A 14,672-nucleotide genomic window follows, 5' to 3' on the forward strand; every position below is an offset into this window, starting at 1 on the left:
CACATTGGGTAATGTTTAAATGCAACAATTTACATAGTTTGGATACATAGAACTCAATAAAAACTGGTATGCACTTGCACTTCAAATTTTGTTATAGATGCAAAGAAATAGTCTCATATTTTGAGAATTTTACACATGAATAATACAAACATATTTTCTTCAATAAAGTTTTTAAAATAATATGGCGATAGTTTGAAATATGCAATACTATCTTTCATATCTATTTTTCTTTAAAAATATCGTTGGTATCCTTTTGATGCTTCCACAAATAGATCTTGTCTTGGCTTTTTAGTAAATCTTATGGAAGAAACTCCCATTAGTCTAGATTCAAATTCTGTAGCAAATGGAGAGAAAAATAATTATATTTTTTATCTCAAAGGTTTCATAAGCATCAATCAGTAAACAAAAAGTTGAAAAATTATCATTTTTCATAAAATGAATTTTTTTTACATTTGTACGACCACAATACAAAGTTACTATGAAATAGTTTGCCCATAGTTTTGTGCAAAATTGTCACTGTGAATGAGTATCAGGGTTTCAGATTTTCCATCCCTCTTCATGAATATAACAATCATGTACTAAGGTACTCTGGCAAGCACTGGGATGACAAGATGGAGATGATAAAGGTCACTCCTCAACAATCATAATTTCCATACAGATTAACAGGCACTATGACATGTGTAGAACAAGGTACTACTGAACACAGAGAAGGGATTTCTGTTCCAATTTTGTGGCAGTGTTAGAAGTCCTTCCATGAAGGTGCTACATGAGTTGATACCTGAAGTATACAGGGAAATTATGACAGAGAGGGAAAGGATGCATAGAGACAATGAGATATGAGAAAAAACATTTGTGGAACTGTAAGTGGTCCTGTGTGACTAGAAGCTAGAGCAAAGTGACAGTAGTGTGAGTGGGAAGAGATAAGGTTGAACACCTTGACAAGAAACTCTTTGGTTTGGGTATTTTCACTTCTTGCTTAGAAATTTCAAACTTTTCTTGAGAGCAACAGGTAAACCAATGACAAAGTCATGAGCAGGGTGTTTAAAATGCTTGACTAAGTTTTGCTAGATGAGTCTGGGCTAACTGCCATAAACCACAGAAAATGGGTGATGCCTTTCTTTTTTCAAGAATACTTTCAGTGTATAGGCTGACAGTTTCAAAGTAGGGCAAAAGTGTAAAAAGAGGCAGTTTCAAGTCTAAGAACTTTGATTTGTTCATTTCTCAGATTTGGAAACAATATATAGCTCTTTCATTTTAATTGATTTTTACTCATAAGGTAGGACCAACATTTTTGGAACATGTAGTTCAATAGTTTATGTACTTGATGAAAAATATGTGGAAATACTTCCAACTATTTGTTAAGTATGGCCATTTAGTTTTTTTTCTGTTGTTGTTGTTTGTACGGTTTTTTTTTTGTATAAAATCAATTATCTTGCTAATTCTACAAACAGGGTCTAAAGTATATTAATGAACATAATAAGTACTATTTTGTGATAATAATGATGTGATGTTTAATGACTTTACATTTTTTTTTACATGTGAAGATAAATTCTTTTGATAGATTTCTAGTCTTATCTTCCTTCTTTTTTTAAAATCTATGTAAGCCGCAAAGAGGCATTTATTGAAAGCTAGCTTGGTCCTCTGCACACACAGCAACTGGTGACACTGAGAGGCCATCCTTCTTTTTTAAGTTAAAGTATTTTAAAACTCTTACTGTAGTATAACTATACACAGAAGTGGTATTAATTATGAACTATTAAAAGATGCACATAAAATAATTTGATCTCTCTTTCTCCCCAGTTCCATTTTCCTCTCCTGCCTTCACCTTTGAAGACATTCTGCAGTGATTAAGGAGAGGTGCCTCTATCTTGATAGAGGAGTGCTTTGTAAAGCCTCTCATTAAGGTTAGCATGATTTGAAAAATTAATCCTCCACAGGGAAATCTACAGACTACTAGATTGAATTTCAAATAAACTAGCCTATAAGGAAGTAAATAACAAACATAACTTTCTCTACAAAAAATAGTTGATCCCCCCAAAATCTTCCTTTGCATTGTATCTGCATTTACACACTCATTCATGATTGTCTTGTAAAACAATTACATGATTTTTCTGGTAAGAACTAATGAGGATATCTTGTATTTGCATTGTGCTTAATAAATCACAGAAATATTTAACTTTTATTCTCTTTTTGTACACAGTCATCCAATTTTATGACTCTGAAGCAATTCAGGACCATTTCTCCCAATTTTTCCAGAAAAAGTATGCATATAATCTAAGAAACAGTTAAAAAATACATATCATCTACCTTTGACTTTTAATTTATGTATTCAATGTTCCCTTTCAAGTATTCTACTGCAATGGTGTCTTATATAACTTAGATGGGCTGTTTCTTTATCAGGAGTCTGCTAGTATTACCCTCCTCTAGGCTCTTTTTGATTCCTATATATTTTTTTTAAACTCAAAGCCAAAGAAAAAGTGAGGCCTCTTTTTAACACAGGAGTTAAGATCATCAAAATACCATTGAAGCTCTAAAACAAGGTGTGATAAAATTGATATTTTAACAACAATGACTCATAATGAAAACAAGATGCTATCTTTTATTTATATGATTTTCTAACAGATATCTCAGTGTTGTAAGAGTCCCCCTAATAAAAAATGGTCAAACATTATAGAAATATCTTAAAATGGGTCCAACATAGTTGAACATTGTTTTTCTTATTAACTCTCAAATAGAGCTCATCATTTTTGGAATAATATTTAAATCTTGCAAAAAGTATTAGGACATAACATGGTGGGACTGCAAGGTTCCTGTTATAACTCCAGGAAGATGGGATCAGTGCTCAATGTACATAAGATGATAGAAAGAGTATAATTGACTCTGTTTTATAGTGGTTGCTTTTCAAAGACTCTTGATATCACTGCCACCTTAGACTGCTTCCAGTCATCAAAATTCATAGATACATAAAAATGGTCTTAGTATAGCACTGCTATACTGCCCATTAATCTGTATGAAAATTACCAGTATATGATTGTTGAGGAATGGCCTTTATCATCTCCATCTTGTCATCCCAGTGCTTGCCATAGTACCTTAGTACATGATTATTGTATTCATAAAGAGGGATGGAAAATCTGAAGCCCTGATACTCATTCACAGTGACAATTCTGTATGAAACTGTGGGCTCCTTGTTTTACAAATTTAAATAAATGCTTAATTAAACTAGTTTAAATATATTATAATAGCAGTAACAGTGAAGCAATAAACATATTTTACAAGAACTATGATAAAGATTATGTAAGTAAAAACAACTAAGGATATATTTTTATTAAAAAAACTGTCAAAACAATTTAGCAAAAGCAGAAATCAAATAATTTTAGTGTTACAAGCTTATTTAATTTATAAAATTATTTAATAATCATTTACATTATAAACATCCATATTGGTGAAATTTTTGAGTATCAATCATGCACTTTTGCCTGAGTGGAAACCTTGGGGGTGGTGCTGGATAAATGAAAGTGTTAAAAGCACAGACACACTAAAATCACACAGAAGCGATGTCAATCACTTCAATATTTCTTTTCAATTATGGACAGTGATATTTATTTTAAAAATTAATTTAAGGAAAGTTCAAATTATAAGTTCAGTTAAATACAGTTAAGAATACAGTTAAGAAGTAACTGTCTCTTGAAAATGAGACCTCCAGTGATTTTTTAAAAAAATATGTAAGATATTTTTGTTTTTTTAATATAGGTTAACATGACCTTTACTTAACATTCATAACTTAACAACTCAGTATTTCACCAAAGCCAGAACAAGATTACCAGAAATCAAATCTAAAACCCCAAAGAGAAATATAATGTAACTAATCTCAGCAGTTACTTCTCAATGCTTTGACATGAAGCTATACAGTTTTGGTGGGATTCACTACATTTTCTCTTTGAATAAATTTTTTGTGAGGTAACCAATTATATGTAATCCAAGGGTGCATTGGAACAGAACTTGTTCACAGAGGACAATATGCCATTTGGCTCTGCTGTTTCTCCATCAGGAGTCTGTTAGTATTATATTACCCTTCTGTAGGCTCTTTTTGATTCTTTAAGGATTACACAAGACAATTATTTAGTATTTCAATTTTTTCCTAAATGACATGCATTTAAAAAAAAATCTCATTTGTCCTCATACTTTTCCTGCTGTACCTGAATCCTGCCATCCTCATAGTCTAGAAATGGAGATTCAGTTTCAAATTAATGAATCATAGATGAGTACAACTATCTTTGTACTGGATGAGTCTATATTCTTTTCATGATAGCAATTGAGATTTGAAGAATAGTCTGAGCAAGATATCATGGACATAATCAATAAATTACAGATTTAATCAACCATAGTTTTGCTGCAATTGATCACATTTGTCTCAATTTATGATCATGAGAATTAGATGCTTTTAAATAGTTGAGAGGTCATGAAGATAAATGAAATCTAAACAGCTATTTTTTTATTTAAATCAATTTGACATGAATACAATTAAATCTACCAACTAGAAATATGTAACATTTAGTGAAGGAAATATATCATGAAATACAGCATCTGCATTTCAGTTAGGCTGGGAAATCTGTAATGAAATGTTAATTGCAATTAGGTATAAGCATTTCCATTTATCTATTTCCTCATGGTCTTAAAGTATGGCAATCGGAAGACATGGGGATGGTGTGTATTCCAGTGGTAGATCATATGATTACCATGTGCCAAGCTTTGGGGTTTCAATTATCAGCAACAAATATAAATATTGTTTCAACATTATTGAGAATATATTATGAATGTCAGCATATATAGCTACTAAAAATCTATAATTCAACCTCTTAAAACTTTACAATTCTTTACTCAAAATGAAGCATCTATTAGGTCCAAGGTTTTCAATATTTTTTTCTTTCTTAAATTTTAAAATCAGTTCTATGTAACTCTAAGTCTTCTGTGTTTAATTGGCTTATAAGTGTACACATATATGAGGTAGAGTGTTATTTCAAAATTGGCACACACTGTATAACAATCAGATCAGGAAAATTGGAAGACTTATCACTTCAATGAGGTCTAAGTTGTATTTGCCGGAAATCAATTATGTTTCTGTGTTGAGACAGAATATGTGTTTATAATATTTGAATTTTTACATTCACCAAGATGCAACATTTAGCCATACACAAATATCACTTTGAGTGCTCCTTCAAAGACAATTCAAATAGTTTACTTGCTTGATACTTACTTCATTTTCTGCTTTCTCTTTTCATAATGCTATCATTTTGTAAAAGACTATTTTCATGGATTAACGTCATATTTCTGCTTTCCAGAAAGAGACGGTATCTTTCATTCTGAGCTTGCAATCGTCTTATAATGTCATATAATTGGTTTTCCTTATGAGTGAATGTATCAATTTGCTTTTCAGCTTTTTTTTTAAGGTCATGAAATTCCTGTTGAAGCTGTGTAATTTCCCTTTGGATTCTACATATTCTCATCTCTCTAATAGATTCCTGCTTTCTGATGTGTTCATTCATTTCCCATTGTTCATTTTCATATGTATGTCTTTTTTCTTGTTCTGAAACCAAAGTCCTTACTCTGAGAGTATCACTTTTCTGACCAATCTCATTTTCTATGTCTCTGTTTGTCATTTCCAACTGTGAAACCTGTTTGGAAGGAAGATCAGGATACCAGTTATGATATGAGATTTGCACACATTAATAAATGACAGAACTAGGGTCAGCACTTAAAATATATATGTTTATCAGTGAACACAGTTCTGGAAATCAGGGTGGGGCCAAAAATATAGGCAAGTAGTGAGATTTTTTAATACCTTTATCTATCTATTTGTTTACTTATGTGGTGCTGAGGAGCAAACCTAGGGTCTCACCTGTGCTAGGTGAGCACTCTATTTCTGAGCCACAATCCCAGCCCCAAGCCTTCCACCTCTGCTTCTAGTGCTCACCCACCATTCTGTTCTGTGAATGTATAAACATCAGAGAAGGCTTGTGTTGCAAGATACTAATGGCAAAAACAATTTCTAAGTTGCTGCTCTGTATTATTTGTTTCTCCTTAGTGAAGTTTGAAACATAGTAAGTGTGAAATAGAGAAAATAAACTGACACAGTTTATTCTTATACCAGTGTACATATCATGGTATATCATTATTTACCAAAGTGTTCTATATAAAATAGGAGAGTACTTGATGCAAAGTATTTCTCTTGTCAAAAGTGAGGAAATGATATCCAAAAACCAGGATCTCTGCTAGCCACATTTTTCCTTCTTACTTAAAAGTGGTATAGTACAAAGCACATCTTCACATTAACACACCAAGGGAGAAAAATCACTTCCCCAAACCAGAAGATCTATTGTTAGAATCGAGGTTCTGAGATCCTAGAAAAATCATCAAATCCTGTGAAAAATATTAAAAGTCTTTTATCTGAAATAGGACACTGTGAAAACCACCACTGGAGTGCTGCAGACAAATGGAATTGAATAATAACATTACTTAATCCAGTGGGACAAAAATGCCCACACCCTCACTCCCTAAATATGCACCTTATGGTTATACATTTATGTTTTTCATGATGGATACAGTTACTATTCACACACACACACACACACACACACACACACACAGACACACACCCTTGAAAACAACAGAGGAAAACAATTGATTTCAGTTTTGGCCATATTTATCACTTTTTGTTTGCAAAGATGTTTTGCTGGAATCCCATCTTGTAAATTTGGGCAAACTATTCTAAAGAAAGTTACCTATAGGTGTCATTTTGTTCTGATGAGACCTAGAGATTTTTCAGTAGGTTTTGTCCTTATCTCAGTAGGGAGTAGAAAGTCTAAAAGCTTAATTAACAGTGGTATCTTCAAAATAAATAACCATTCAAAAGAAGTAGATTATTAAAGCACATAAATCTTTATCACACATGAATTACTCAAATTTAAACTGCATAAATGACAGAAAAAAAATCCTCAAAGAGTAAAGATATTTATTAAATACAGGTATAAATGCAATTGTGAAAAAAAATTTTAAACAAAATATTTAACTAGTTTCAAATCTATTTACTCTATACCTTAACATTTTAAAAATCTCTTTATTATCTTAATTTACTTTTTCTTTTAATTTGTCCTTATTTTGTTCAAAAAACAGAGAATCATTTCTTCTATTCTCCTCTTTTTTTAAAAAAAAAACAACTTTTTTTTTGTAGTTGTAGATGGAAATAATGCCTTTATTTTTTCTGTTTATTTTTTTGTTGTGCTGAGGATTGAACCCAGTGCCTCACACATGATAGGCAAGTGCTCTGACACTGAGCTATAGCCAAAGCCCCTCCTTTTTTAAGGCACATCTGCAGTAAAATTGATAATCATGTCAGTGATTAAACTCAACTCTTTCACTCAGGAAACAAATATGGAGCATCTACTAGATACCAAGATTTGCAATAATTAATCTTGCAACAAATGTCATCAATTAATTTTAGGGTGAGATAAAATTTTGTTTTAAACCAAAATAATAGTGTCACACTCCACATATCAATGCTTTGTGAGAATATACACTGCATGTACAATGGAGATCCTGGAACATTATTTATTCTGCATTGTGGTAGATGTCTGAAGTTTGTGCAAGTACACACTTATGATGATTGTATGTTGGTACAATTGCCAAACAGCATATTTCTCAGATCATATACCCTTCATGAAGTGAAACATGGCTGGATATAGTATGTTAAAGGGATAGTATAAATAAGTTTGTTGAAATAAAATAAAAAATTTAAAATGTTCTGAAAGCTCATTTACCTGATTAAATTCATCTGCTGTAATATTTAATTCTGTATCAAATTTTCTGACAGATGTTTCAGGTTTCTTTTTAATTTCTTTATTATCTTCATTTGTTATTTCATTTAACTGGTCCCTATTTGGTTCCAAAAACAGAGAGTCATTTCTTGTATTCTCTTCCTTTTTAAAGGCACATCTGCAGTAAAATATATTTATCTTAAAACTGATTTTTCCTGAGAAAAAAATAACTTTATTCTACCTTTTATGTTTCTCTTATGGTAGCACTTACCTTGTTAATCATTATGTATTTTGTAAAAAAGTCAAAATCCCCTTTGGAACAAGACTGAATCTAATATTTAATCCAATAATTAAGAGTATGGGTCTTTTCAACAAAGAAATAAGAAGAAATTTTACTTATAAACCAGAGTTAATTTGAATAAAATAATCAGTAATCACTTTCCATTTCATTTTTAAATGAATGTTAATATTAAAACTGTAGCTGAGGGTCTAGCTCAGTACTAGCATATCTACTTAGTTGAACTAACCCCTGGGTTTGATCCTATATAGCAGAAGAAAAACTATAAATGTTTTAAAATGTTTCTGGACAGTGAAAAATGCCCATTTTATTACCTTTGGGAGAATTATAAATAACATAAACTTTCTTGAGAGGAATTTAGAAATCTATCAAATACCTTTTTAAAAAGTACCTCTAATTAAATAATTCTACATTGAAAATGTATTCAGAGTAAATTAAACAAATAGAGAAAACTGGTTTTCTAAATTTCATTCCTTGAAACATTGATTGTACTCCAAAAGGCAAAAATATAGATATAAAACCACCGAAATTTCTATTTGTTATATAAATAGATTCCTATTCAGGTGTGGTGGTACATGCCTTTAATCTCAGTAACTAGGGCAGGAGTATCTGAAGATCAATGCCAACTTCAGCAACTTAACAAGGACCTAAGAAACTAGCGTACCATACCTCAAAATTTGAAGTTCTTGTTTCCATGCTACATTTTCCTTTTTAAGCTCTGATGTTACTCTTTTTACTTCAGTATATTTCTTTTCAAGTTCATAGAGGTCATTTTTCAGTTTTGCATTTTTTTGTAGTAAACACTGTGAGCAGTAACTTTTTTCATGTTTTATTATGTGATGTGAAGAACCTTCATTCAAATGTTTTAATTGGATAACAGAATTTGTATCAGGAAGAAAACAAAATAGAAATAATATGTGAGTAATTTTCATAAGTGAATGACTGTATATTTTCACATGCAGTATTCATACACTATACAAATGTAGAGTACCTAAAACATGTGTGTACTATGTTCTATGGGATAAAACCTCTTTTGTTGTTTAGCTTAAAGTCTAGTGGATGTGCTCCACTGTGCCCAATAAATCTTGTCTTCTTTAGGAAGTATTTCTGACTATCCAAACAGAATCTTTTGCTTGACAAATATTTCTTTGTGGAGAAAGTGAATGTCACCAGGTTGAATGCAAATAAATATCTCAAAGATTCATCCACAAATCCACCTACTCAGTATAAATGTACCAATTCTTAGAAACAAAATTTTAAAATAGATAAAAATCAGAAATTCACATTGTTCACTATTTTTTACCTCATAAAAATAAATTTTATGCAACTCCTGTTCATCATTAATGGCTTCCAAAGTGAGTGATAATTTTTACACTTTTATCTGTGACCACCCTGTTCCTTTTCTGAAATGTTTTATCTGAAATTGTGACAATATTATTTGCTACTCTAAAGACTCAGTGTGCTTCATGCACTTACAGTTGATTTGGACTCTACTTATTGCAATAAAATTGTTTCTTTACTCAAGCCAACATTAGTACTTTATCAATTTTTTCCACTATATCCTTTTAACTTAAACAGTAAATTGTTTATTTAGTTGACAGTCCCTTTTGCTTGTGAAGAGGAGATAATCTTTCCAGTCATCTCTGTGAAAATAGTGTCTATTTATTTGACTCATTATTTATTTTTGAGTTTCTGGTAAGTGCTAATGTAGATAAATGGTATCAGAGATAATGTCTAGCAATAATGCCTGAGCAGGGATATAAAAACTGATATTATCAGCCAGCTTAAGGGAAAGGATAAGAGCTTGATAAGCAGTAGCAACTTGATAAGCAGTAGCATCAGTAGCAACTGATGACTATTACATGGGATCTGTATTTGTCTAAATATGTAGATATCCATGAAGAGTAATACCAGAGGAAAGGGTAGAGGGAGGAAAGAGATAAAGATAATTAGGCAAAAATCATATTATGAAAGATTTATATGTAAATGTAAAATGTTTTGACATTCTTGTTCTAAAGAATGATTCATGTCATATTTGCATTGGAAGTAGATCACCCAGAATGTGGGCAGGTGAAGATGAGGTGCATAAGGATGAATGGAGAACAATAGTTAGAAGGCATCAGTGCAAAATAAAGATGACACAGGCCTGAACTAAGGGAATGTTTCTGAGCATTTGGGATACAATATTTTCACTAACTCAGTAAAGAATAAAGTGTTATTAAATTTAATGAGTAAAAGAAAAATTCTGAGTCTCTGTGAAATGAGACTCTGTCCAAAACAAAAACAAAAGGTGTCAAAGAAGATGTAAAATTAAGCACCTGAACTCTTTAAGTTGTTTGTCTTTATCATGTGATTTTTTAAAAAAATTAACATCTTCCTATTTCAAGTGAAAGAATTTGTGTATTTTTTCTGAACTATTCAAATAAAAAGATTTTACAGGATCATCAACTTTAAAGAGAAGGCTGGCAGCCAGTCTCAATTGTAGAGCAACTGCTCAGCATATTAAAAGGCCTTGTTTCAATTATTCCCTCCATGGAAAACAAAACAAAACAACAACAACAACAACAAAAACTGTTACCTAAAGTACAACATATGTTCATTGCAATTACTCAATAGTTTGGATCATGCACTGGAAATAAACTAATAAATTATTTAAAGATATGTCTCTCTTATATTTCCTAAACTGAACCCCACCCTCCTGGCTCAAGTAAATTTGTGCCTCAATCTTTTAGGAAGATGGGAATATAGTTTTGCCCCACTGCCTATCTTTGCCATAAGAATTTTAAAACTATATTATTTTAAAAAGATTACATTCTGATAATTTACCTTTGAGAATCCATAAATGGTGAAGGGATTACATTAAGGAATTGAGACATAGTAAAATTTGAGAAACGGTTCAAATTTTAAAAATCTTTTTCATATGCAGGAATATATCATTTAAGAAAACTTGAATACCAATATTGAGATTGATATTTTTGAGGATAAATCCTCTCATTAAATTTCAGAAAAAAATAGGAACAGGGAATTTGCCAGCATTTCCAATGGTTTCCAGGTAGCTTTACAGAAAAATTGTACTGCAAAATTTACCTGATTTGAGTGTCCTTCTTTCTTGCTTCTGTTTTGACTTATATAGAAGAGAATCTTTGATTATGATGGCAGGCTTCATGTGCTTAGAGACAAAGACATCATATAAATAGTGTGTATTTAATCCAGTACCCAGTTAATACAATGAAATAATCATAGAAGATCAATTACCTTGCTGGAAGCATGTGTGTTCTGAGATACTGAAAAGGAAAGAAAATATATTCTCAAAAAACCCCCTGAATATAAAGAGAACTACCCTCATAATCTTACACAATGAATATGAACCCAAGTCCCAATGGTTATGTATCATAAACATGATTTTAACTTTGGTGTGTCTGCTTGTTTGGGACTTTTTTTGAATATAGCCACATGTCTAAAATATGCTAAATCAAAATTGGGAATATAGCTTTTGTAAAACTTGCAATTGATGTTCCAATTTTGAGGTCATATTTGCCATGACCATAAATACATAATCAAAGGGTATATGTACCAATGAAAAGATACAGAATGCTGGTGAGCACAGTGATCTGTATTCAGAGGAAAATAGAAGGATCTGAAAATTTCAACATGAAAGCTGAAGGAAAAACACAGCTACACATATCTTCCACAAAACTGATCAGAATTACAAGTACAAAACCTCTCTTTATTTGCCCTACAATTTAGTAAGTCTAAATTTGTGATGGGTTCTAGGAGAAGGTTTACTTAATTTCTCCTCAGAGGGTTTTTTGAACTAATTAGCTCAGACATATGCTTTTAGAAGAGCAGCTAATACACATGTTCTTGTTTTTCATACCCATGTGGAGCACTAGTGATTTTTTTCCCCTGTAGCCTCTGATTTAACCAATGTCATTATTCTTTTTCCATTCTTGCACAAAGATACATGCCCCGCAAAGAAAAAAATGTAGGATAAGGCAAAAAGAATTGAGATATGGCAATCCAATAAAAGAGATCTAAAAACTGCCAGAATTATCAGACATTAATAAACCTTTGTATTTTAGTCATTGGAATATAACTAAGATGAACAGTTCTGTTAGTCAAGGAATAAACTTCATGAAAACTCTGAGTTAAAAATGAATCTGATGTGGTATATCTTGATAGATTATCAAGTTGTTTAAAAAAGGGGTTGGCTGATCAAAAAATTAGGTATCTATCAATGAGAAATTTGCTCAGTAATAAAATGAATTAATGGCATGCTCAAGTTTCATTCCAAATCAACAGTAAAATAAAAATGGTAAAAATAATGATAATAATAATAATTAAGTAAATAGCTGTCTTGAAAACAAACAATGTTTCAGGAATGCTAAAATTCTCATATGAATGACTCAAATGGATGCCACATACATCATGGAAGCTGGTAGGAGTGGAGAAGAGAAGTTTAATTTGAGGTTGATACACTGAAAAGAGATGAATTGCATTATCCCAGTATTCTCATTGTTTTATCCAAAATTACCTAGGTAATTCTTTGGTTTCACTCTAATATTGCCTCCCACTAAGCTTTAACCAAGAAACCTCTAGAGCTGGAGATTTGATTATTTCCATTCTTATTTACTTTCCATGTATTATTCCATCACGTTGTCTTGAGAAATTTCCATAATTATGCCTGATATTCATGACATAAACTGTTTTTTCTTTCACTGGGGCTACCTCATACATTTTATAGCTTCCAAACTAGGTAATAAGCATGTGACTTATAAATTATTCCTTTTTCTGTCTACTCCATCAGTTCCTGGACTTAAAGAGGCCACTTTTGCATCACATTGTAATCAACAGCTTTGTTTATTCCACCCACAATTGAGTTTGTGGTAAGATGTTGAGAAGAAAACAGGTGCCAGGGATGATTTATTTTCTAGAGATGGAAATAATGGAGACTTCAAAAGTGAGGTTATGTGCCAGAGGCTAGAAATTCTGAGCATGAAATGCTGTACATAGAGAAACAGGGTTTAAAAGGGAACATGAATGAATGAATGAATGAATAGAACATGTTTTTATAGAGATATAGTGATTCGTAAGAGAAGAATCAGAGGACATTGCAAGCAGAGAGAGGGATCAATATACACAGTGAGGAAAAATTTGTATTATGAAAGATTCCTAGGAAAGTTAAGGTGCTTGGATATCCATGATCTAAAGAGGGCTGATAGCCATATGTGCAGTATATGCATAAATAACAGGACCATCCTCAGTGCTCTAGCAGGTTAATATGAAGGACCTGTGCACAAATGGAGATACATAATGAGAAGGCCACAGTGCACTGGAAGTTGATGCCAGCATGAATGGAGGGAATGTTTCTGGAAATACAGAGGATAGAACAATTTCAGTGAACTGTGTAGAATGAAGACTAATTACAGAAACAAAGAAAGAAGCTGGGCCACAGGAATGTGTGATTCTGCTCCTGACTATAACTCAAGGATTCAAATAACGTGTGTAGTAAGTGCAGCTACTGTGAATGTTGCTTTCCTTTATCATGTAGTTTCTTCATGGCACTATCTTTCTATGTTGAGGAAAATTCTTTAAGAAGAATATGGGCAGTTTTCTGAAGCTTGGATACACAAAACACACCAGAGAAACAGAGAGGTCTGTGGGAAAGGATCACTGGGAGATCAAATGCTTAGCATGCAAAAGGATCTCATTAGTGCCCACTGAGAATAACATAAACAAACAAACCATGTCATAGAAATATGGGCAAGTGCTACTTTGGTATGTGGAAGTACATTTTTGATTTATAACTTTTAGTCAAAATTTCTGGAAAGAAGGTTCTCCAGCAATAATGGATTCATTTTACAGGAAAGGAGTAAAATAAATTACATATGATCATACATTGCATACTTTCATGATATAAACTGACCACATCAGTGGTGAAGGGAACAAACAAAAGTATAGCATAAAACAAAACACAAGTTCTTGGAATTAGTCCATAAACATGGTGTCATAGTAGAGTTGACTTTCTCTTGTCAATGAGTTTCTCCTGTGTCACAGATTGGTACTGATCTCCTGGGTTCAAGCAAAAACCATATCTTCATTCTCTCAGGCTTCTCAGTTCTAGCCCTGCCCCTTTAAGCTCTTTTTAAATTTAGGAGGGATAGAAAATCAGCCTCATATTCCAACTAACCACTATAATGACTCCAATGTGGGACACATAATTTTAGAGACATATATGATATAAACTCTTTTTAATATATTTTCTTCATGAATTTACAGAAATATTTTGAAACATGGGTGCAAGCATCAACATCCAATGTTGTGGCAAATCCTCCTGACACACTGTGGAAAAACTATATATATCATGTGTGAATAGTTTGCTATCCTTTCTGATGTTTCACTGTATGCTTTCTAGAGAAGTTGTACAATAAGACTTACCTGTTTTGATTTTCCATGCTTCCATTCTGCATTTTTCTTTCTTTTGGAATTTTCCACCCTCTCCTGTCTATCGGTGATTCTTTTATATATATATATATATATATATATATATATATATATATAAA

The 14,672-nt window shown here is 32.0% G+C and overlaps 1 protein-coding gene across 1 annotated transcript in view; it reads right to left on the reverse strand.

The window, feature by feature from the left end:
* Nucleotides 1-250: 250 nt before the first annotated feature.
* The window catches only part of LOC107133685, a 57,568-nt gene continuing 43,146 nt past the window's right edge, over nucleotides 251-14,672 (reverse strand). Inside the window, exons 8-12 of the mRNA XM_048797685.1 lie at nucleotides 11,365-11,393; nucleotides 11,197-11,278; nucleotides 8,779-8,959; nucleotides 7,815-7,929; nucleotides 251-334 (exon numbers count right to left, since the gene is read on the reverse strand). Of these exons, the coding sequence (XP_048653642.1) occupies nucleotides 317-334; nucleotides 7,815-7,929; nucleotides 8,779-8,959; nucleotides 11,197-11,278; nucleotides 11,365-11,393 (425 nt within the window). The 3' untranslated portion in view covers nucleotides 251-316. The remainder of the gene's footprint in view (nucleotides 335-7,814; nucleotides 7,930-8,778; nucleotides 8,960-11,196; nucleotides 11,279-11,364; nucleotides 11,394-14,672) is intronic.

This window comes from Marmota marmota, unplaced genomic scaffold, assembly GCF_001458135.2.
Source record: "Marmota marmota marmota unplaced genomic scaffold, marMar, whole genome shotgun sequence".
NCBI lineage: Eukaryota > Metazoa > Chordata > Mammalia > Rodentia > Sciuridae > Marmota > Marmota marmota.